This window comes from Mobula hypostoma, chromosome 6 (assembly GCF_963921235.1).
Source record: "Mobula hypostoma chromosome 6, sMobHyp1.1, whole genome shotgun sequence".
Lineage (NCBI taxonomy): Eukaryota > Metazoa > Chordata > Chondrichthyes > Myliobatiformes > Myliobatidae > Mobula > Mobula hypostoma.
In genome coordinates, this window is record NC_086102.1 from 19336980 (window position 1) to 19362490 (window position 25511).

The following is a 25511-nucleotide window of genomic DNA, read 5'->3' on the forward strand; positions in this document are numbered from 1 at the left end:
ATGTCTCCCCTCTCGCTGTGAGATGGGGACACCTCTTTTTTCTTATTAGGGAGAGAGAGCCTGTGGTATGTTGAATACTGGGTGAATGAGTAGTCTTTGGGGTACTGCAAGTCTGTGTCTTTATTGATGCTTTGCTGCACATTTGAGTGCTCAGTGGGGGGTGCCGATGCTTTTTTTACTGGTGGGGGTTCGTTGCTTTGCTGCTGCTTATGCGTGGGAGGAAGGAGTTGGGGGGGCTTTGGGGTTCTAACATTTAACTGTCATTAATTCTTTGGGGCACTCATTTGTTTTTGTGGATATTTGTGAAGAAAAAGAATTTTAGGATGTATACTGTATACATTTCTCTGACATTAGATGTACCTATTGAAACCTATTGAAGTCATGGACTTGAAACATTAACTGTTCCTTTCTCTACATTTGCTGTCCAATCTAAGCGATGCCACTGTTTCTTGTTTTGTTCTGGGTAAACAGGTCATCTGCTCATAACAGTATTACTCTGTGGGAGCTGAGTGACCTTTGGTTGCTACATCAAAAACACTTAATTGATTTGTGACATATATACCCCAAGAGGGTTATAAAAATCATTCCTCCTTCAAATACTTAAAGGACAGCAAAACCAGAAAGTCCTTCCCTTTGCTCTGGGCTTTGCCTGTCTTCCTGAAGAGAGATCATATTTCCCTTGCTGCTGACTGATCTACTGTGTAATTGTCAGTAATTTTTGTCTTATTGCCTGACTAATATCCTCTGATTTAAAATTAGTTGAAGTTTTTGAGTATTTCTTCGGGGGTGAACTGTCATTTTAGTTTGGCAATGTACCTTGTAAGTGTTTAATATTAACACTCACCTGCCTTAATTTTCTCTACCCCTCCAAAATACTTTCTTCCACCGTTTAACAAGTTCTCTGGCAAACCTTTCAAAGGTTAACGGTTCACTCTGCACCCAGCTTTAGGCTACCACCCGCTGCAATAAGGAAACAGCAAATAGCTTACGATCTGCTTATTTCGCAATCTCATCAATGCAAAACTTTTTTGCTTGCTTTACAGAGCAGCCAAAATGCATATTTTGGGAGTGTTGGTGGAAGCAGAAAAGGTCATTTAAGAGAGAAAACCACCCATCGGGTTGCAGCACCAACGATACATTGAAGACAAGTCTACTTGACTTCCTAGCAGGAGCACGATGTCTTTTCTCTACCAGCCAGTCCGGGGTAAGTGTCTGAACAACCTACCTTGTTGGCCAAGTGACACTCATCATTGATTTCTCGCCATCCCCCTCAGGGCGCCTTGCCCCGCCCTTTCCCCCCTTTTCATCCAATCACAAAGTGCAACCACCCCTCAGCGGACCATTAGCCCGATGGAGAAAGGACGATTATACTTCTCCCATCAAGCTAGGTTGCAACCGAGGTTATATAAAGAGCGGGTGGGACGGCGACGGCGGTGGAAGAGTCAAGAGCCGCCGGCTGCTGTGGAGTTGTCTCCGCCGCTTTCGGCCAGTGAGGGAGATATTGAGTAAATTAATTATATATAATTAAAAAAAGAGAGAGAAAGTAAGGGGGGCAGGGAGTGGCGGGCACCGTTGATAAGCAGAAAGGAGGAAGGAGAAAAATATATTTTAAAAAACGTACCAAAGAGTAAGGGAAGGGGAAAAAAGAAACTAATTTATTTAATGAAGAAAACAGGGGCCTGTAAAATGGCCGGCGACAGCGGCACGTCCGAGGTGGTCAGCCGGTATTTAAAGGACGCCGACGAGCCGCGCTCGACGCTCGGCGGCGGTTCAGCGGCGAAGGCCGGCGATGAGGAGGAGGAGGAAGAAGAGGAGAAAAATCTCGGCGGGGAAGGAGGCGCCGCTGCCTCCTCGGCGGGCCACGGCTCCAAGGCCGCCTCGGCTTACGAAGTGATAAACGGGATCTTGTACCGTAAGAGGCTGGAAAGGGGGGCGACCAGCTACACCGAGGTGCTGGTGGGCGCCGCCGCCGAGCAGCGACGCGCTGTCATCGCCTCGTTCCACCAGCAGCCGGCGGCCGGCCAGCGTCACTGCACCATGGAAGAGACGTACAAGAATGTTTCTGAGAACTATTGGTGGGAAGGTGGGTTAGTGGACTGCCTTAAAAGTTTTTCCCTTGATAAGGGTTAGGGGGTGGCGTACTTTGTAAAGTGTTAGCTTTGAATATTCTAGATTTGTCTCGCTTTTAAAAAAACGTAAACTATTCGCTTTCCTAGCCAATGTGATGGAATGTATTTGGCTGTGAGGAGCTCAAGCTCTTCAGTGGAACATGAACTTGCTTTCCTCACTGGAGTTGAAGTTGTCATGTGATTGCTCTATTGGCTTTAAGAGCCTTAAGACCAATCGGGTTTGTACCCAACTTTAGTAACTTGCTAAGCAACTGTTTACTGCATTGAGATTGTGTTTGTTGGTGTTGGGGACGTCCCGATATCTTCATTTCCTATGTCCCCTCTCGCTCTTTTCTAGCTTCATTTCCACCCAGGGACGTGAGTGAACATGTAAATATTTAGTTTAATCGAACTAGCAAGATAATTTGTATTCCTGCATGGTTGTTGGTGAAGTAACTTCAGGTGAATACTGGAGTAAGTTGATTAGAGGCTTCTCACCATATCAAAACTTGTATCTGAGTAATTAGTGTATATAGGCCTCGCCCGATTTGAGAACTTTGGATTGGTTTTCGGGGAAGATGGGGCATGTTACTTTGACTGGGGGGGGGGTGAGAGGACGTGAAAATGGCACTGTAATTGATGAAATTTGACGAGTTGTGATGAGCGATGTTCCTTTAGACACCGTCGCTTGGCATAGATGTTTGGAGATGCTATCCTTCTCCAGGTCAAATAACTAATTAGCTGTACTGATTTTTATTATGTGTTTGACGTTCTTGAATCAACTGAACCAGTTCATAAAATTCTTGCATTTAAATCTGAATTCCAGAAAAATACTTGATGGAAATTTTGTTAATACTTTTTATGCAGCTGGTAACGTTGGTGAAAAGCGTACTCACAAAATGTTTGGAAGTCCATTGTTAGAACACCTAGTTCAGCATTTTTCATCAATAATGACCTCTGAAGCTTGGCTAGCTCGTTGTGAGCCTCTAGTGGCAAAACGCAATATTGCAGTTTAATGATTGAGCACTGCTTCTCAAACTGAACAATGTTGGATCAGAATACTCAAAATTTGTGCAGGCTGCAATTTTTTTGAATCTCATTAAGGAATTGAGAAATATACTGTGTACTAGTAGGAAATAAAGTTTGTCATGGCTTCAGCCATTTTCTATAACCACTGCAAAAGGCAAAATGCTGAAGGAACTCAGCAGGTCAGGCAGCATCTATGGAAAGGAATACAGTCAATGTTTGGGCCGAGACCCTTCAGGAAGTTGTAAACACTTCCACTTAAAACAGCGCGCTCTACTGCAGTCTTAAATTCACTAATAAATTATAATTGAGTTTGTGGTGGCTGATGGGTTCTTGATTAGTAATGGCATCACAGGTTATGTGGAAAAGGCAGGAGAATGGGGTTGAGAAGAATAATAGAGCAGCCATGACTGGTGGAGCAGACTCAATGTGCTGAATGGCCTTTCCTGCTCCTGTGTCTGTGACATTACCAAGCATCTGTTAGATCAAAGGAAAACAACGCAGTGGGATTCAGGAAGGGAAATCATGTTAATTTCTAAATTTTATCATGTAGCAAGACTTTGAATTTTTCAATGATTCAGTTTTCTTTGGTTGTCCATTGAGGTGTCTCACTAGTATCCTTGTACAAAAATTTGGCTGCAGCAGTTAACTTGCAAAAGTTATTGCATAACTTTAGGAAAAAATTTGCAATTGAAGGGAGACATTAATTAGCAACAGCATGAAGTTGGTGAATACAGGCATAACCAAATCCAGGTTTGTTTAGGTGAACTGATGGCAGGTGCTATTTTATTTGGGCAACTTAAGTGACTGAGGTCATGTTAATAAATTCAAGTGCGAAAATATAGATTGCCATTACACCATAAATTTTTAGACACGTGGTTTGGGTGAGAGGATCAAAAGCAAATATAGTTACATTTTCTGGTGAAACAGATGGTAGTGTGGGCTGTGAGAAGGATGCTGGGAGGTTGACTTTTCCCTTCCTGAAGTCCACAAACAGTTCCTTGATCTTGCTGATATTGAATGTGTTTGTGACACCACTTAACCAGCCAGCCTATCTCAATAGGTGACCTTTCTCCCCTGGTCCCACCCCCAGCTGCATGTTTGGCAAGACCTACTCTGGTTTCCACTGGTCCTCCCAATTTTGCGCCCTTTCCCATCTACCCCCACCCCAACCCTCCGTCAGCTATCTTCCTTCCCTACCCCTTCCTTGCTCCATTCACCCACTTCACACACACATCTTCACCAGTCAGCCCCCTCCCATTCTCTCCTTCAGTACTTAAACCTTAAGACCATTTACCCAAATCTTGTTCTGGTAGTGCTTTGTGTTCCTAGTCGTCTCCCAGGCAACTGTCTCCTACCTTTACACTCCCCTTCCCAGAGCTTGTTGCATTTTTTATTTTTTTTCCTCTTTCTGTCTGTCTCCGTCTGTAATTCACCTGCCCCAGTCTTTCAACTTCACCCCTGCTAAACCTCCCCTACCTACAGACATCCCACCTCTCCCGGAAGTTCCAGGAGTCTCCCACATATTAATAGTGGCTCCCTGATGCCTGCAAATTATATGCAATATCATGGAAATCAATTTTTTGAGAGCGAGTGAGAAAAAGCAAGAGAGAGTGCGAGAGCAAGAGAGAGAGAGCGCGCGCGAGAGCGACCACGAGAGAGTGAGAGAGAGCATGCCATGGCAGAGTGTTCCAAAACAAGAAAATATAAAATGTATGTCACCCCAGACTACCCTAAAGTGTACCCCTGCCTAATAGGGGTCAAAAATAATGACAATGTTGCTCGCTGCACTGTTTGCAACAGTGACTGTTCTATTGCCCATGGTGGGTTAAGACTGTAAAAGAGATGTTGAGGTGAGTTTAACAGGTGTCATTCATTCATTAGCATAGCTAACGTTATTTAAACTAGCTGGCTAGCTGCTAAGGAGCTATTCTATGCAGACATCCCACCTCTCCCGGCAGTTCTGGGAGTCTCCTGCAAATTGATGGTGCTACCTCCGTGAAATGAGTTTTTGCAGGGTGGGATGTCTGTACCTACCACCTGTCTTCTTGCACCCCTCCTCAATCTATTAATGACTTCAGAATCCTTTCTTGACACCGGTGATTTTACCACTCCACTCTCAGTCCCAATGCAGAGATTCAGCCCGAAATATCTTTCCTCCCACAGATGCTGCATAACCCCCTAAGCTCTTCCACCAGATTGTTGTTCCAGATTGCAGTATCTGCAGACTCTTGCATCTCCAAGACCTAATCTTATTTCCTTGGAAATAAATAGTATGATAACAATTGTGCACTTAATCCAAGACTGCCAGTAATTTTTTATAAATTAACACTCTCATTTTTCATTGCTTTTAAGGGATGTTTCCAGACATCAGAGATTATGTACAAGGATGCAATCACTGTAAAGACAGGAAGGATAATCTTCTGGTAAGAGATCGAATGAAAGTAAATGCATTTTAATTTGACCATCATAACAATGGTTGTTGATTAGTAGGAAATGCTATATTGCAGTGATCTTATAACATCAGTAAGTTCGTGTGCTTATTAAATCATAATTTTAAAGTGCAATTTTGAGACTTTCAATGCGGTAATTGTGGATCTTTAATTTGAGCTTTCATCCCATCTGTATCTTTTCCTTGTATTTTAAAATCCTTTTTCCATTTTGTTTTTGGATTTGTACCATAATTTCTGCTGTAAGTTACTATGCAATTCTAATAATTGCCATTTACATGGTGAAAATGCTTCTTGAGAGTGTTACTGAGCCACATGAAATGTTTGTTCATAGCCATGGAGGTGGGTTTAATGAAAGCAGATGGAATAAAATCCCAAAACTTGAGATTGTGACAATGGAAACACTGTTCCCTCTAGGCTGCATGGGTGTGCAGTTGTGCAGTGACTGAAATGCTGCTGCACACATTGCATTTGATGCAACGCCGCTGGAATTTTTAAAATTATGTAATATAATTTTGAAATTATCCTGATTGTGAAGTGCCCCGTAATTGGGTTAATGAATTAATCCATAAATTCTCTAAATAAATGTACCACAACTGTTAAAACATTTTAAAGCTTCAACATCTTTACGTTGTCAGTGTTTCAAGTTACAACACTGTTATAAAATTGTAATAAGTCAGTAGCTCATTGTTAATAAACTACTGAATGCCAATGCTTTCAGACAAGAAAAAGCTAACAAAACTTGAAAGATTTTCTTGTACTATATTTTGTGATACCCTTCAATTAATAAAATCAAAAGTATGTGATTTTTCAGTTTTCACTCTACATATTCATAGTATGCATATGACAAAAATACTTGGTGCTGAGCAGTTTTCAGGCCATGTAAAAATTTCCTGCTCAGAGCAGTGGTTGATCCCCGCAGCGGTTTTTTTTAAAAAAAAACAGCTGGAGAGAATGTTGAATGGAAGCACAGGAACCACAATCTATCATTAATTCTTTATGTTTTGTTCACCAAACACAACAAATAGATGTACATTTTAAATCATAACTTTTGCAATATTGCAGGTTTATCTAGCTTTTATATTTGCAAATGAATTGTTGTTATCCTAAGACTATATTACACATTATACTTAAAGTACTTTTGCATTGGTATTCTTGAATACATCCAGTTTAATTCTGGTAGCTGTATTTGCATTCAAATACTAATGGTTATGCATATTGAATGTTTGACAGCGCCAGTTTAGAGCTGGCTCAGATTTAGAGTTGCTGTTATTTCAATGGAGAAGAATGGCACCAGGGAGAGGGCTTTATAATTGGTGATTTATATTCTTTGAATTAATTGTTTTGCCTTACCTGGTAAATATTTTTAAATTCTATATTGAAACTTGGAGCATGATAGTCACAAATTCAAATTCATGTTTATTGTCATTCAACCACATACATGTATGCAGCTAAACAAAACATTCTTTTGGGGTCAAAGAGCAAAACACAGTACTTATAATCACACCCAGCACATATAATTGTGATTCAGCAAATAGTCACAAAATAGTAGCATAATAGCATAGCCATCAAACTGGTTATGTGTGTTTCAGGTTACACTGTGTTGACTGTCTAATTCACTTAGGGTATTGGTTAGCTGAAGGAAGATCAGATAGTTTGTGAATTAGCGGTAGTGTTTGAGGTTTTTAAGAAGGTAGCTTACAAAGGGAGTATCAGTCAAAAGCACTAATGCATGCATCAGATTAAGGGGTATAAGCAGTACTGTAGGGAGGGAATGTTACGGGTGCTGTTTATTACAGAAATTACTCAAAATGGAAAGAAATGTTATAAACATTTGTTTTTCTTTTTGACAGATTTCGGAAGAAAAGTACATAACTGGTAAATTGACGACACACTGCACTAAAGTGCTTGAGAGATTGAACAGTCAACGATCTAAAGGACTTTTTTGTGATGTGACTTTGATAGTGGAGAAAACATCCTATCCAGCTCACCGTGCTGTTTTGGCTGCTGTTAGTGAATATTTCCAGGATCTGTTTTCAGAGAAAGGATCCACGTCTAATAAAGTTGTGGATTTGAAAGGTAAAGGAATTTTAAGCTATTCTGTTTAAGCTCACTGTTTTCAGATTGTTATTTCCAAGCAATTAGCTTTATTTGTCACATGTAAAACAATGAAACATCATGAAATGTGTCATTTACATCAATAACCAACACATCTAGATATGTGCTGAAATTTGTCCACAGATGTTGCTATGCTTCCAGTGCCACCATAGCATGACGATAACTTATTCTTACTAGTCTGTATATCTTTGGAATGTGGGAGGAAATGAGAGTACCTAGAGGAAACCCACCTGGTGGCAGGAAACACATACAAACTCCTAACAGAGGGACGGAAATTGAACCCTGGCCACTGGTACTATAATAGCATTACTCTAACCAGTATGTTACCATGTCGCCCCTAATGTACTATAAGTTCCAAATGGAAGCTCAATGATAAAATGAATGAATTATTTATGAGTTCAGATCTGCACTAAAGAGTTGAACACACATTCTGGGCAGACTTTTTGGTATGGAATATGTATTGTAATGTCCACCCCTACATGCTTTTGAATGAGATGCTTAATTAAGTCTCTAGCTATTTAACAAATTACATTTTTCTTAGGAAAAGAAGGGAACCCTCCCTTTTTTTCCCCCCTACATTTATCCTTCAGTTAATATTCAAAAGAAAATTGGTTTACCTATCATTTCTTCAATTTTGCTTTTTGGACTACGAAATGGGCTTTTTGGCTGTAGATTCAACCTATAAAATAGTGACCAGTGTTCAGAAAATAATCAATTATTGGTCTATGAAGCACTAAGCAACAAAAAAAGTAAACAAATGCTGTATTGCTTCCATTATCGTGCAAGGGTTGCAAAATGTTTCAATATTATTTAAACTTGTAATTGCCTTTGTGTAAAGATGGATAGGCAGTAGAATAGTTATTCTTAGCATCTAGATTCAATTGATTCACCAACATTCAGAAACATATCTTAAGTTTTTTTTTGTTCTGATAATATCTTATGTGACAAAAACATCTGACCTATTTTATGGGCCAGCTGTCAACTACAAATCCTTGTAATCAGATATTTAAAATCCAGCAAGCACAACTTAATATGTGGCAATTAAATTAAGAAATTTAATAGGTAATGTATGAGTGAACTGTTTTCAGAGAAGAGTGAAAAGTGAAACTTGCTCTCCAAATGTGGTTTAGATGAATGGCATGGGTGCATTTTAAAAAAAACGATAAGTAAACAGTGGTAATGAGGGATGAATTGATTTAAGTGAATTAAAATTAATGAGGTATGTGTGGCAGTCAATGCCACACAGTCACTTAGTTTTGTGTAGCATTGGCTGTTGAGGACAACTGACTTTTTGTACTGCAAATGCTACATATCCCCTGCTATCCGAAGGTAGAGCGTTCCTATGAAACCGTTTGTAAGCCGAAATGGCGTAAAGCGAAGAAGCAATTACCATTAATTTATATAGGAAAAATTTTTGAGCGTTCCCAGATCCAAAAAATAACCTACCAAATAATACCAAATAGCACATAAAACCTAAAATAACGCTAGCATATAGCAAAAGCAGGAATGATATGATAAATATACAGCCTACATAAACTAGAAATAATGCATGTACAGTGTAGTTTCACTTAACAGAATCGGGAAGATTTAGCCAAAATCGATTTGTAGAAAAAAATGAGCACTTATGTGCATGCGCAAGTACACGTGTGCACACACCTGCCCGCGCAAGGCTTCGTGGTCATGGTAGTCTTTCTCGGGGTAAACACAAGTTTAAAGCGGGCGTCTTTTTTTCGTAAAAGCGAAAATCCTCTTTCGGTTGGCGAAAACAGGTACTAATGTAGGTCTTTCATAAAAGCGAAGTGGCGTAAAGTGAACTTACATAAAGCAGGGGACACCAATTTGTGCTTCGATTGATTTGGTTGAACTGTTAAGGGCCTGTTGAGTTTGGTAAAAGGTGTTTAAGCATTGAGAATTAAAAATAACACAAGTCACTTAAAACACTCAACAGAAAAAAAAACAGCAGCAAATGCTGGAAGTATTTATTGGGACATGCAGGGACATGCAGTCACATGCAGGTACAGAATTAATATCTTAGCCTGAAGTCCCTTCATCACAAGTGTCAAAGGGCCTTCAATCTGTCTTTTTCCACAGAGCTGCCTGACGTTTCCAGCATTTGCTATAGTGACATTCCTATTTGTCTTGTAAATCAGGTCTACTGACCTGCATGGATTGTTAATAATATTAACCTACAATTTTTCTTTAATCTCACATTAACAAAGCATTTAGCATTCTTGATCATTATGTGGGAATTGATTTCCATTATCTTAATTTTAGTGATAGAATAATTGATTTATGACTAGGGTACTATTAAGTAGCAATATACTTATTAATCTTACTGCTTTTATTAAACACTTTTTTGCTTTTTCATTTAATATTAGTAACATTTCCTTCACTTTAGCCTGATGATTCAGATAGAGCACAGGGTGAAAATCAGTTTTGATAGAATAGTGTACCTTCTCACAAGAAAATATTAATTGTGATATACAAAACTAAGTGGAATAACTTTGCTTTTGGTTCTACAGAAAGTGTAAGGTGAAATGTAAACTTGGATGGTTAAGACCTAAAACTTGGGGGAAATTGCTCAATGACAGAAATCAGTATCAGCAGGAAAGATAATTGAAGTATTCAGATACAAATTTGTTAGTGCTCATAAAATGTTCTGATGAATGCCCTTGTGACCATTACCCATCAAAAATTTCATGCTGCATGTAGTTTTACATTTAAAATCTAAAAAAAAATGTGAAAGATGGATTTTGCATCTCATTAAAGAAAAAATAGAACTTTAGTTTTTTTTTAAAAGAAAACTAACTTAATTTAACAATTGCTTGTAGAAACAGACTTTGACAAATGGATCATTTGGAAGTTCACCATTGGTGGATTGATCAGTTCTACTCTCAAATTACTTTTTTTTTTCTTTCCAGGATTCAGCAGCAAGAGTTTTCTCCCACTTTTGGAATTTTCCTACACGTCTTCACTATCTGTGAAACCGGATTATTTTGCTGAAATATGTGCTTTAGCCAGGCATCTAAGGATTTGGGAAGTGGTTGAAATGTGTGCAGCACTCTGCAAGTTGCATGGAACTGGGAACAGCAAAGCACATAAAGAGGAATCCAGCAAAGAGGAGAAAAAAGAATTTTCTTCATATGAAGTTTGTATTGATCAGTCTTTAATTGGACCTAGACAACACGTGCCTCCTATTTACTATCCGTTTGATCAGCTGGAAGATGATACAGCACAACCGAAACTTGATAATTTCGGTAGAAGTGTGTTTTCTCCAGGATCACATTCAACAGTGATTCAGGGAGAAACAAAAGTGCCAGATTTTACTTTTAAGCTTCAAGAAATGCAGTCAGGACTTTCCAAAGATAAAGTGGCACCAGCACATTCTGAAACCTCTGTTGGTAACCTGGAGGTGGAGACACTGGAAAATCCCAGTAGACGATTTAAATTATTAGGCTATTCTGACAAAACTCCACTGAAAACACAAACGGTTAAATCTTCATCACAGAAGTGTTCATCTGCAAATAAAGTGACTAATATTCCTACCTCTTTAGAACTGAAATTTGCAGATAAGTCAAGAGATCTTTATAATCAAAGAAAATGCAACTTTGAGAAAACACCCACAAAGTCCAAATCACAGACAAGAGTGTCGAAGCACCTGGATTATAGCGTTGCTGGCCCTCAGGACAACTCTGGTTGTAAAGGAGTAAACACACTTCTCCGGTCACCTGTCAAACAAGTAGCCACTGAAGAAGAACTTTACTCTCCTAATGTGAATGAGAAATATAAATTACTTAGTGTATTGGGGTTACAGAGGAAAACGTCTGTTACTGATGGTGAAGAACAGGCTAGCTGGAAACAAAAAAGGAGACTTCGACAACCTAAAGTTAGAAATTATTCCTTGCTTACTGGAATGAAGAAAAGAAGAATAAATTGTGCAAAAAGCCAATTACAACCAGACCAGATGAAAGCAAAAGGACTTGCCAATTGCTTTGTTGTCATTGAAAAGATCCTACCATCAATACAGAAGCAAAATGGAGACAATCAACAATTAAACAAAGCATTGTTTGCACTAGAGAAAACTGAACCTTTAAATTGTAAACTTAATTTCTCTCAGGGTTGTACTGGAAAGGAAGTAGTTTGTAGCCCAAGTAAAATACAGGTAAAGAACCCTAAATCTGAGACAGAAGGCTGTTTACTTGAGAAGAAAATCCAGCAAAGAAAGAAATGTAGCAGTGGAAGTTTTCCATTAACCAAAAAGTCACAATGCCAAACAAATTCCAGTATTTCTAAACCAGGCAAGAAGGATAAGTCGTCAGTAATCTCTGTGGAGGAAATAGCAGTGTCATCAAAAACTCCTCATGGCCACAGTGGTATAGAAGGGAGTGCATTGACCAGGCGAACCAGAAGTTGTACCTCGTATACTACGCCGGTAAAATGTTCTTCCTCGCGAGGAAGCACTGCTGCTAAAACATCTCCATGTTTGATACATCACGGTCAAAGTGGCAGAAGAACTAGACAGTTATACAAGGCCATAATAAACTGTAGAAAGTGTAAATTTAACAACTTGGACTCCGTGCCAAGTCGTTCTCAAAACGCTGCTCAGAAAAATATATCAGAAAGAACACTCCTGAAGAATAAACTACTGAAAAATAAGCTATCATCAGAAGAGTGTAATTTTCATGAAAATCGAAAGCTGGTTTGTGATGATATCTGTGTGACAGTGCCATCAAAAAGAAAAGGAAGGCAAGTTCTGAATGTGGATCTGTTTAACCAAGTGCCTGCAAAAGCAGAAAGTAATGTTGGAAAGCTTAAGGAAAAATGTGATGGCAAAAGCTTAGTTCCAAATGTTTGCCAAAGTACTTCTGAAGAGGAGAAAGAAGAGAAGGCAGCAGCCCTACTGGATAGGAGAAGACAGCGGACAAATTCATCACAATTGAGATGTAAACAAGAGAAGATGAAACAAGAACAATTAAAAACTGTTTCCAAGAAGCCGGAAAAGCAGATCCTTATCAGGTCCAGTGAAACACAACAATTTAAAAGGAAAGTAGAAAGGACAGGGTGCCGATCTTTGGATGCTGAAAAACAGAGTTATTTGCATAGCATAAAAGATCCAGCGCTGGGTAAGAGGAAACGCATACCTACACAGAAGATTATTGAAGCTGGTCTTTCCTTAGGATTTCTTGTATCATCTCAAAATACTGATAAAATTAATAAGTTACCTGTTCAAACCAAATGCAAACAGTTCAGTTTGTCTCCAAGTCACATGAGGAACAACCAAGCAGCTAAAACAAAGATACGTGTAAAGGCATATTCTAAAATAACCACTTCTAATGAACGAGCAGCCACTAATAGAAGACAGAATTGTAATACAACTCAGAGAAAGTTGAAACATTCAGAAGTTTTAAAAAGGAGGAAAGAAAATGTGGCAGCAAAACTAAAGAGAATGAAACCTGTTGTTTTGTATGGAAAGAAGCTATTAAATTTGAACATTAAGAATACACTGGGTAATAAACGGTCAAAACCTAACGCAAAAGCAAATATTATGAAGAAAGTTACACAACTGTCTACCTCACAGAAGGCAGTAAAGTTGCAACAAATAGCAAGTGCTAGTTCAAGAATTACAAATTCCAAGAGCCTACCAAAGGTATGTACCCTTTCTTACTACTAAAGATAAGGTTACTCATCTTGAGCATTAGATTATGCGATTAAATCAATAGTGAAAGTTGAATAGATTTGTCACTTAATATCAGAGTTGGGATCATAATTAACTCATGGTTCTCTTCACAGAAGCAGAGAATATAAATGTGATAGAGTTGAGCTAAATCTTGAAAGTATTTTTTTAAAAAAATGTTAAAGGTGACTTGATAGAGATGTACCAGATAATGAGAGGCCTTGATCATGTGGATAGTCAGAGGCTTTTCCCCAGGGCTGAAATGGCTAGCATGAGAGGGCATAGTTTTAAGGTGCTTGGAAGTAGGTATGGAGGAGATGTCAGAAGTAAATTTTTTACGCAGAGAGGTGAGTGCGTGGAATGGGCTGCCGGTGGTGGAGGCGGAAACGATAGGGTCTTTTAAGAGACTCCTGGATGGCTACATGGAGCTTAGAAAAATAGAGGGCTATGGGTAAAGCCTCGGTAGTTCTAAGGTAGGGACATGTTTGACACAGCTTTGTGGGCCGAAGGGCCTGTATTGTGCTGTAGGATTTCTATTTTTCTATGTTTCCACACTGTATTCTTAGAGTCTTGGGGTCAGTACAGAAGTGTACTGAAAGGTTACCAACTTGAAGAACTTGAGGTTCATGGGGAGCCAAGAAAAAAATAAAAATAAAGTTTAAAGGGAAATTCAGGAGCTATCCCAAACCCAGAAATGATTTGGATTCTGTTAATTGTTTCCAATGTCTTGAGTTGGTAGCTGGTTAAAAAATGTTTTCTAATTACATCGAATCACAATCAAAGGCGAGATTTTTTTTAAAGCACTGATCTATAATATGTCATATTTTGCATGAAAATGTGGTAAAAGCAGATTCAGCAATGACCTTTAAAGGGAAAATGGGTAAAGAGGTAATTGGAAGAAAATTGCAAATCTTTGGGAATTATTCAAACATTGGCCACAATAGATTCCCATTTTGTAATTCCTGTGATTTTTATATTTAACAGATTATATCTGTCATAAATGGTCTCATGAGACTAATGGATGCCTAAGTTGAAGGTCAAGTATAAATGCAGAATAAATTATTGGTCTAGTAAAGCTGTTATACTAACTTAATTTTTGTGGGGAAACTTCAGTGTGAAGTAACTTGTAGTTGTGTAAGGTATACTTGCATTCACACTGGAGTGCAGATATGAGACACTTGTCTTGCATTCTGATTGCATTTAAGTATTTGATTTTATTTGATTAAAATTTGAAAGGGTTTATAATAACAATGCACTTTGAGAGAATCTAGACAAGTATAAAAGTTCAAATGTATACAAGTGCAGCTCTGTCATGATCTGATTGAATTATGGAACGTACTTGCAGTGGGCTGGAGTATTAAATGGTTTATTCAAAAGTGGAATCTGGATCAATGGACTCTTCGCTTCTGTGGTTTGTATTGTGAGGAGGGGGTGTGGAGGCCGGTGTTTTTGCTGGCGCAGTGGGGATGCACGGAGGTATCAGTACATTTTGCTGCTTGTGTGAGGTTCAAAGGCCCAATTTAATGTCTCCCTAATAAGGGAGAAAAAGGTGTCTCCGTTTTTCACCAGTGAACGGGGAGACATAAAAAAATGCTGGTTTAAGATGTTAAAAGTCCATTATATCGCTTTTTCTGAGCTCTGTGCCCTTTTTCTGAGGAGGCAGAGCTTTTATGTTTCTAATGTTCTACGGGGTTTCTTTGTTTCGTGGATGTCTGTGAAGAGGGCAAATTTTGGTTTGTGTACTGGATATTACTGATATTAAATGTCAAAATTTCTGAAGCCCATTAATGTTCCTGTGGCATGATATACACATGAAAATGTTAGTTATATCATTTATCAGTAATAGAAATGCTGTTCAGTAACTTTGACTATGTAGAGCAATTGATATTTTGGTTTAATGAGAACCAAAATGGATGAGAAAGAGTGTTCTGGTTTTCTAAAATAATTTCTCTGGAAAGAAAGATGTGTTCTGTTCCTGTGTGTGTATGTGTGGCTACCTTTAAAAATATGAAACCTGTAGTGTTGGATGCTGCTTAATATGTTGGATATGTTAATTCTGGTTGACTGGATCATTTTGATACGTGAAGCAGTGTTTACTTGATGTGGCTTGATGTCAGAATTCTATGCCTTGAAGGTAAAAATAAGGGTAATATAAATGTATTGTGACAAGTTCTACCCGAGTTGCCAACATGCAGGTAATCTGCAAGTAAGAATTGATCCTTCGAGTTGCAGTTCATTTGGACCAATATTTAACATTGAATGCGCACTGGAAATTGTGTATGAACAGTTGACCTTCGTTACACTTTTCACCTGGGCATCACCTTGTGCGCATATACATATTGCATGGATCTGCTCTTTGCATTTTGGAAAAAAATACAACTTTGATATTTTTACAGGGCTGCAAGAGAATGTGATTAAAATCAAGTGTTTAAGTATAGGTGTTTAATATGATTTTAGTAATATTAACCTAACAAGATGATGTAACAAGGCAAGAAGTAAAACCTTTATCTTTACATGTGAACTCCAAGGGTTCCAGAGAATGGTACTGAGACTACTTGGTAAAAATGGGTCCATAAGAGATAGGAATAGAATTAGGGCAATCAGTCCATTGAATCTGCTACAGCATTCCACCATGACTGATTTATTAACCCTCTCAACTCCGTCCTGCCGTCTTCCCATAGGCTTAGATGCTGTTATTAATCAAAAACCTCTGCTTTAAATGATTTGGCTTCCAAAGCCATCTGTGGCAATGAATTCCATTGATTCACGGCCCTCTAGCTAAAGAAATGTCTCCTCATCCCTGTTCTGAAAGGATGTCCTCAATCTGAGGCTGTGCCCTGTAGTTCAAGACTTCCCCACTTCAGGAAACATCCTCTGTAAATCCACACTATCTAGGTCCTTCAATATTGAATTGGTTTCTATGAGATCCCTGCTAACTCTTCTGAACTCCAATGAGTACAGGCTCAGAGCTACCAGAAGCTCCTTGGGTTAAATATGGGGAAGTAACAGGAAATAAGCAGAAAATAATCCGCGTGTGTGTGTGTGTGTCCTTTGTGAGAGTTGCTGGTCATTCAGTGAAATGCTAAATTTGTAAGCACTTGTATGGTTTAAATGGCATGTGTTTTATTCATGATAAAACTAGGATCTTGCAATTACATGTGTAACGATTAGAAATATATTTTCAGAATTTGCGGGGAGCTGCACAAGTACTGAAGAAATTGCAGCCAAAACTTAAGGGATCATTAAAATTAACTCCAAGAAGCAAACACATAGCCGAAGAAAGCATGAAAAAGACCAAAGTTTCAAGAGCCCACACTTGCCACGAATGCTGTGCGACGTTCACAAATTGTGACTCTCTGTTCCTACACAGAATGAGCCACATTAGGGGAAAGCGCTGGTTGTGTCTTGTAAGTACTATTACTTATCTGTACTTTTGTACAGTTGATATCTCTTCAAAGGAAATTACCCAGAGTGGCAAAAAATTATTCCAATTACTACTTTCTTAGTAAACTTTTTGTATGCTTAAAGGTATGGGCAGATTTGAGTTTGGTGCCATCTTTTACTTTCACTGGGCTATACTGTACTTAAGTATGTCTATAAAACCTGAGACTTGGGCCATGCTATTGTCATTATCAAAACCTTGACTTTCCTGTACTAAACAATCTGGCTATACCAGTCTGGTAGGGTAATTTGATGCATTTGAACAGGTCTATAATGCCTACATTTCACGATGGCTGTTTCCATAATTCCTCAGTAAGTTCTGCAGAGATGCCCTTAACATCCAAGATCACTAAAGAAAAAGTAAACTCAATGGAAATGTTGACATTTCAACTTCAAAACAATAAACCTGGAAACATTTTTGGAAAAGCAGTCTTTGGAAGCTTTTTAGGAATGCATGTGACAGTTTACTTTGGGGAAATAAGTAAAATTGAAGAAGGTAATCATTTTCTAAAGATTGTAACCTTTTTGCTCATGCTAATATTGATAGCATTAATGTTACACTAATTATGAAAATCCATTTAAAGACAACTTTCTTTAGACTTCCATTTATTGCAAACATTTGTTTTGTCCATAGTTTCTAAATAGTAACCTGTGAAAAATATTTTTCAGTTGTGTGATAAAACCTTCTATGGCCAGAAGAAAGCCCAAGTTCACCTTCGCAGTCATAGTGAGAAGCTGTACAGATGTAAAGTCTGTGTCACAGTATCAAAGAAAGAAAAGTCATTTCAGTACAAGTAAGTAAGATTTATTACTGTCTCCTTAACTAAGCTATAGAATGCAGATTAAGCAAAAACTTATCCTTTAGACTGTTCCTATGTCATGCAAAGGGCTGATTGCAAGTTACATGGGTATATAGGAGTTTTTTTTCCCCTACCTACATTAAAGACATCTACTATCATGCTTCCACCATCATTTAAAAAAATGACAGAATATTGTAAGCTTTCCACTTCGATAGTGAAGTGAAAGTTAGAACTTGTCATTGTTGACCTTGCCTTTCCATAAGAACACAGCAGCTTGACTCCACAAATCTGCCCCATTACTCAATATGGTTCACTCAGTCCTCAACTCCTTTTGTACCAAATCCCTGTAGCCCTCAATTCCCCAAGCTTTCAGAAATTTACCTCCAATTAAAATATTCAAAGATCTAGCCTCCACAATTTTTCTCTTGGCATTTCTATCTCCATCTCAAGTTCAAGTTTATTGTCAGTCAGCCATACACATGTATACAACTAAACGAAACATCATTCCTCTGGGTCAAGGTGCAGAACACAGTACAGATGGTCACAATAATAGCACAAATCACTTAGTGGTATGGCCTGAAGATTAACAAGTTGACATAAAGTGCAAGGTGCACCTACTAACCAGTGCATCTGTTATCTGTGCGAAGAAACTGGGGCACCTGGAGAAAACCTATGCATTGCATGGGGTGGGCATACAGACTCCTTACAGGTGACTTCAGAACTGAACTCTGAACTTTGATGCCCCGCTTTATAATAGCATTACGCTACCATGGTGCCCAGTTGCAAAGAATCTAGTTAATTTATCTGTACATTCAGTGAATGTGAAGCTGAATCAATGGTGATTTCAGAATCAAGAGGCAGGTTTATTGTCACGGACATAAGTTGTGAAATTTGTTTTGTCGCAGTACAGTGCAGGCATAATAAATTATAAGTTACAAAAAAAGTAAAACAATGCAAAAGGAAAGTAGTGTGATCATGATTATGCAATCATGGACCATATTGAGAAATCTGATGGTAGAGGGGAAGATGCTGTTCTTAAAATATTAAGTATGAGTTTTCGGGCTTCTGTACCACCTCCCTGATGGTAGTAATGAGAAGGGGGTGTGTCCCAGGTGGTGAAGGTCCAAAATGATGGTCCCCTTCTTGAGGCATTGTGTTTTGAAGATGTCCCTGTTGTCGGGGAGATTAGTGCCCATGGTGGATCTGGTTGAGTCTACAACTCTCTGCAACCTCTTTCAATCCTGTGAGTTGGAGCCTCCATACCAGATGATGCAACTGGTCAGAATAGATCTGTGGAAATTTGCTAGCATCTGGTAGAGGGAAGAAGCTGTTCCTAAAAGAAAGTTCTGTTCTTCAGGCTCCTATACCTCCTCCCTGATGTTAGTAATGCAAAGAGGACATGAAACAGGAATGTCCATAAGTAATTTATTATGTAAATATTTTGTTCTGGAAGTTCATCTGTTCCATTTATAATGACTTGGAAGAACAAAAGAGTGCCTTTTCACTTACCAAGTATTACTGATAGTGCTGTTATTTTTTTTAATAAAAAACTTTCAATCTCGAGTTACTGAATTTTAATTTGAAGTGTGAAAAATTTAACTTCTCCATAGAGATGAAACGTGCATAAAATGTTTTTTGCAGTAGACCATTAATTCAAAATAAGCAAGGTGATCATGATTAATGCTCAAATAATAGAATGTTTGCTTTCTATCAATCTTACCTTATTTACAGCTTTAATTTTTATAAATGTTTACTATAATTTAGTGAGTTTATAAAATTGCTTTTTATTGGAATCAATAAGTCCAAAGTGGGCTTATTTACTTAGTACAGCACAAAAGATGATCATGCTGGTTCACAGTAAAGCAATCCTGTTCTATTAACTTTGTTAGACAATTTTGATCTGTCTTCTAGAATTATTTGTTAAATAGATGCTTTAATTATGCTGATACTTCTCAGCACACAGAATGTTTTCCCAAGAATGAGCGCTAAAGGAATTGGTGGTAAAAGGTGTTTTTAATAACATTGTGCATTACTATATCCCAGAAGCTTGGTGTGAACACTGCCCTTGCTGTGTACTGCTGATCTGTGGACTTGACAGCTTTTTAACATTAAATCTGCCCATGGCTCAGTCTACAGATACTGCCTGTGAGTATCAGCAGTGAGATGTTGTTTCCAGGGGTGTACTGTGGCCAGCACAGTGAGAGTTGGCCTCGACTTCATATTTGACAAACTGCCTGAATTCTATAATCTTTTTGTCACTTCCTGTTAGATGTAATGGAAGCTTGTCTCGCTCCTTGTCTAATGGGGCCAACTTTCCCACTTTTGAATATTTGCCACAGATGGGAACTTAATTACAGAGCCATATAGCAGCTGCTATACCTACTGTAGCATGTCCAAAACCAGCTTCTCCACAGTGAGCCTAGTATGTTTAATGTCAGATTCCCAGAGCAAGGGGGAAGACAGGAGTTTAGGTGCATCTCTGCACAGCTCGAACAGATTTTTTTTTAAATGTCTGTATTTTTTTAAATGAGTTTAGATTGGAAGACCATCAAATCTGTGGTAGGCCAATTAGTGCTAAGCAGAGATGCCAGTGTAACTAGAAATCTTTGTCGTCCATAGATTTCACTAATACTTCTATTATTTTTTCCCCATTTATTACAGGCGGTAAGAAATTGCAGAGTGGATGGGCCAAAGAACTGAAGTGGTTGCAAGCTGGAGAAAGAAATTGCTTTGATACATCTAAATTTATGATAACATCAAGACCAGAGGAATTATGCAAAAAGGGGCTGATTTTTGCAGTGTTTGTATTAGAACATTTAATAACAATTGGGTCTCCTCCAACTTAATTCCCATGCTGTCTGTAAAGAGTTTGTACATTCTCCCCATCAACTGCATGGATTTTCTCCGGCTACTCCAGTTTCCTCCGGCAGTCGAAAGACGTAGTAAATTGGTCATTGTAAATTGTCCTGAGATTAGGCTGGTGTTAAATAGGTGGGTTGCAGGACGGTGTGGCTTATTGAGCCGGAAGGGCCTGCTCTGCGCGGTATCTCTAAATAAATACGCTAAATTATTCTTCAGTGAGCAAAAAATGGAGCCCAATGTTATTCACATTTCATACCACTCAAAACATTCAAATTATTTTATAAAAATTGTCCAACCGTTAAATATTGTCAAAGTTGAGAGGTTCTTTGTTCCAGAAATTGAATCTTACCTGTTATTTTTCTGTCCAGGAGTGTAGATGCCTTCATGGAAGCCTTGTACTCTGGCTGAATAGCGGTTAATTTGGAATGGGTAAAACTGTGCCTTTAAGATTTATTGTATACGTTAAAACAACAGTGGTTATTGAAGTCTCATCGTGGGTCCCAGGGCTTCCCAATCTGACATCCACGGCCCCCTTGCTTAATGGTATTGGACCATGGCATAAAAAAAGGTTGTGAGCCCCTCTAAACAAATGCATGACTGGTTCCTATGCACTGGAGGTTGGTGACTAGTAACTTGATAGAGTAGGAATCATATTTGGTGTTGATCTGTGGTTATAGTCAAGAATTTGATGTAACCATTACTGCTAGAATGAGGCAATTGTGCAAAACACTGTAATGTTCTGTAGATAACTGGATATAACTACTGTTGTAAATATTCAGAAAGATGTATGTGCAGTCTATTTAAAATGTGGTTATATAATTAACAGTCTACACAAACTAACTGGTGAAAATTTCATGCTTTATATTTATGAACTAATGATATAGCTATAGGTTTACTACTTTTTAAGATAAGTTTTTAATGTATCTTTAAACAGTTGCACATTTTATCTTGTAGAACACCAGTTTTTTTTAAAAAGGGAACTTTAAAAAAATTTGCAAAAGGTGCTTACTGTAATCTTGCAGTTGAAAGGGCCATTTAATGTTTAGGAAGCTTTTTCCTTCTGCTAATATAACTGGTTTGGTTGTATACGTTTAACTATCTTGGATGTATTTCCATCCCTGACAAGCATGCAACAATGCATGTGTGCTTGAGCACACTCTAGCCTGCTGCTCAGGTTTGTTTAGCTGAATGTATTTGAGAAGGTGAAAATTTGAATCTGTTTTATTTTTCAATTGTTTATGCCCATTAGAATTCTCTGTTTGAAATTTTGCCAGTCTGAAGACTGGAATACTCCTCTCATCTCACCTTATCTTGATTTCAACATGTTGAAACTAACAAACTTGAACATTTATATTGAGGAATTAAAATTCAGGTTCTAAACAGTCTCCGCATCAGTTCACTCACCTGTGGCCTCTTCCAGTCAGTTAGATTCTGTTGAACTCTGTACCTGAACTATGAATTTTCTACGTTTTCCCAGGTATAGTTTTCTAATGAAATCCTTACATTTGTAGAAGAAAGTCCTGTCGAGGTGGAAAATAGAAAGGGTCCTTGCATAAATTGTATTTATAAAAAGAATCACTGCTGAAGTTAAATCATTTATTTTCTAGCCTCCAATTTTCTTTGTTTTCACTTTATTAAGCTACAGGTGGACCTCTATGGTGGCCTTTTAAAATGTGATTCAGAAGTCTAACATGTTATTAATGGTAGTGCGATCACTTAGAGTCAAGTATGATGTTCTCCTGCTGGGCTCTCAGGTGGTTGTGGAGGCTGATCTGGAATCCAGATATTCTGGTGCAGTCTGAGCAAGAGCAAGTGGTTAATGGTTGGGTTGATGTAGCTGAACCAAGTAGCTTTGCTGCACACGTCCTTTTGTTTCAGGAGCTATATTAGAAATCCTGACAAATGAAACATCATTCAGCAAAAAGGTAGTTAATATTTTGAAAGGACAAATACCTGAAATGCTGAACAAAGTGACACATGCTTTTAATGTTAAATATACCTCCACTTCGTCATGGTTTTTCCTCTTACAGTCTCAGGTTAGTGTATTCTGTTGCAGGGCTTTGTATAATGGAACTGCTTACGTTAAAGTCACAATACATGTAGAATAAAATCCAGTACCTTGTGTTATGATGTGCTACTGTATAGTGGCTTGTTCCCATTGGGGGGAAAATAATCTATAAACTGTTTATATTGTTGAATTTGGTTCCCATTCCAAATATTTTAAACTTTTTAGGAATGTAAATTTTGTATGAACATTAACACCTGAATTTTTGTACATAAAGTTCTAAGGAGTTTTACAATGTTAAGATCTTTATAATATAGTTTTGAAAATCCCCAGGAAAGATTAATGAAATTGTTTTTATTTTACTATTTTGTAATTTAACTTTTGTTAGGTAGATTCAGAATAGATTTTTAAGTAACAAAATGTTGATCTATTAAGGTACTTGTTACTATATATGTTCTACAAATAATTGTTTTCCATCACCCTTTTTAATTACAGTGATCCTATAAGTTCCTTTTCATATGGGACTTCTACTTATTTTTAATCATAATTATACAATTATAGAAGCTGTAAAATATAAACAAGATGTTAATTTCATCACAAAAGTTTTATTTACAATGTGAAGGTATCCACAGATTGCAGTTAAATATTTTCTCCATATAGCTTCTGTGGCTACCATGTTAATGATGAAAATTGCCATGAACTACAGAATATATTTTGATCTCTTTGAAAATTGTTTCCCAGAGGAAACCAGTCCTGTCTAATTCTTCACTTTGTTCTTTTTATTATTATACAGAACCAATAAACACTTTCTTTCTGAAGTAATTTGTGTTACTAGTTTTGTTGAATAGCAAATTTCCCAGTCTTTCTTTAATTACTTCCCCATCAACTCACCCCAGTTGAAACGCCAAGTAAAATGTGGAAGTTTGAACTACATCCAAACAGAAATGTTCGTTCAAAAGTTCACAAGTTTCAAGTATCTTACTTGGGGACTCCAGCTCCAGATTTTTCATGTTTTCTCCTGAAGCATTCCCCATGAGTGGACATAGCCGCAAAGCAGTGGAGGTTTGAGATCGCAAACACGAGGAAATCTGCAGATGCTGGAAATTCAAGCAACACACCAAAAAATGCTGGTGAACGCAGCAGGTCAGGCAGCATCTATAGGAAGAGGTACAGTTGACGTTTCGGGCCAAGACCGTTCGTCAGGACTAACTGAAAGAAGAGATAGTAAGAGATTTGAAAGGGGGAGGGGGAGATCTGAAATGGTAGGAGAAGACAGGAGGGGAGGGGTGGAGCTAAGAATTAGAAAGTTGATTGGCAAAAGGGATACGAGGCTGGAGAAGAGAGAGGATCATGGGATGGCAGGCCTAGGGAGAAAGAAAGGGGGAGGGGAGCCCAGAGGATGGGCAAGGAGTTATAGTCAGAGGGGGAAATAAAAACTAAGGGATGGGGTACGAGGGGGAGGTGGGGCATTAGCGGAAGTTTGACAAGTCAATGTTCTTGCCATCAGGTTGGAGGCTACCCAGATGGAATATAAGGTGGTGTTCCTCCAACCTGAGTGTGCCTTCATGTTGACAGTAGGGGAGGCTGTGGATAGACATATCGGAATGGGCAAACACAAGGAAATCTGCAGATGCTGGAATTCCAAGCAACACACACAAATTTGCTGGAAGAACGCAGCAGGCCAGGCAGTATTCATGGGATTGTGAGCATAGATATTTAAACAGTTTAAAAAAAAAATCTATGAAGTAGATGATGGTGGACATGAACACATTTCAACTGAGGTAAATAAATAAAACAAGATACCAGATGAACTAAGTGTTATTTTCTGAACAATGTTATCCTATTCTAATGGAAGAATGTCTTAGAATATGTTCTCTCTATTTGGCAGTTTACTATGGTGAAAGACATCTTGCTTCCTCTTCAGTTCCAAAGAAGATTGCTCATTTCTCATGATGTAGGAAGCAAGAGATTTGGCCTATCTACTTACAAACGAGAGAATCTGCAGATGCTGGAAATCCAAGCAACACACACAAATTTGCTGGAAGAACGCAGCAGGCCAGGCAGCATCTATCGAAAAAAGTACAGTCAACCCTTTGGGCCAAGACCCTTCAGCAAAAGTGGAGAAAAGAAATGAGTAGATCTAAAAGGTGGGGCAGGGGAGAGAAGAGAGAAACACAAGGTGATAGGTAAAACTGGGAGGAGCAAGGATGAAGTAAAGAGTAGGGAAGCTATCAACTTCCGCCTTAAAATATACCCCCAGACTTGGCCTCCACTGCAGTCTGTGGCAGAGCATTCTACAGGTTCACTACTCTCTGGTTAAAAGAAACTACTCCTTATCTCTGTTCTACAAGGTGGCCCCTTAATTTTGAGGCAGCGCCCTCTAGTTCTGGATACCCCTACCTCACGAAACATCATCTCCACCCGATCTAGTCCTTTCAACATTTGGTAGTTTTCAATGAGATCCCCTTACATTCTTTTAAATTCCAGAGGTCCATTTGGCATAGGGAGCAGAGCACTTTGAAGTGGTTACTCTCAGGTCAGCAAAGTGAGTGTAAAAGGAGAGCTTCACAGGCATTTGGAATTTCAGAGGTCCAATCAGTATTGAGATCAGAGCACTTTGACTTAAATAAAAGTACAGAAGGGGCAAACGGGGTGGCTATTGTTGGGAGTAGGCTGGCAGTGAGAGTAGACGTGTCAGGCTTTGACTCAAGAGGCTTCGACAAGAGGAGGCTGAGGCTAAAAGAGACAGGTTAGAGGATTTGGTCTTAGTTGCCCATTGTACAGTGCAGGCAGGATGGCAGACGTGGCAGTGGAATGCTCCTCCTGTAGGATGTGGGAATTCATGGAACCTGATAGTCTCCCTGATGGCTTCTGTGGGAAGTGCAGCCAACTCCAGCTCTTGAAAGACCGCATTAGGGAGCTGGAGCTGGATGAACTTAGGATCATCTGGGAGGCAGAGCAGTTGATAGATATGACTTTTGAGTGGGTGGTTATACCCAGAGACCAGAATTCAAGGAGTCAATGGGT

The 25511-nt window shown here is 38.6% G+C and overlaps 1 protein-coding gene across 1 annotated transcript; it reads left to right on the plus strand.

Annotated features, from left to right (window-relative positions):
* The first annotated feature begins 1431 nt into the window (after positions 1–1431).
* si:dkey-229b18.3 (uncharacterized) lies at positions 1432–23284 on the plus strand. Its single transcript, XM_063050338.1, has 7 exons — positions 1432–2083; positions 5490–5560; positions 7438–7663; positions 10624–13349; positions 16562–16783; positions 17487–17611; positions 20279–23284. Exons 1-7 carry the CDS (start codon positions 1663–1665, stop codon positions 20283–20285), a joined length of 3798 nt encoding a protein of 1265 aa, XP_062906408.1. The 5' UTR covers positions 1432–1662; the 3' UTR covers positions 20286–23284.
* The last annotated feature ends 2227 nt before the right edge of the window (positions 23285–25511 follow it).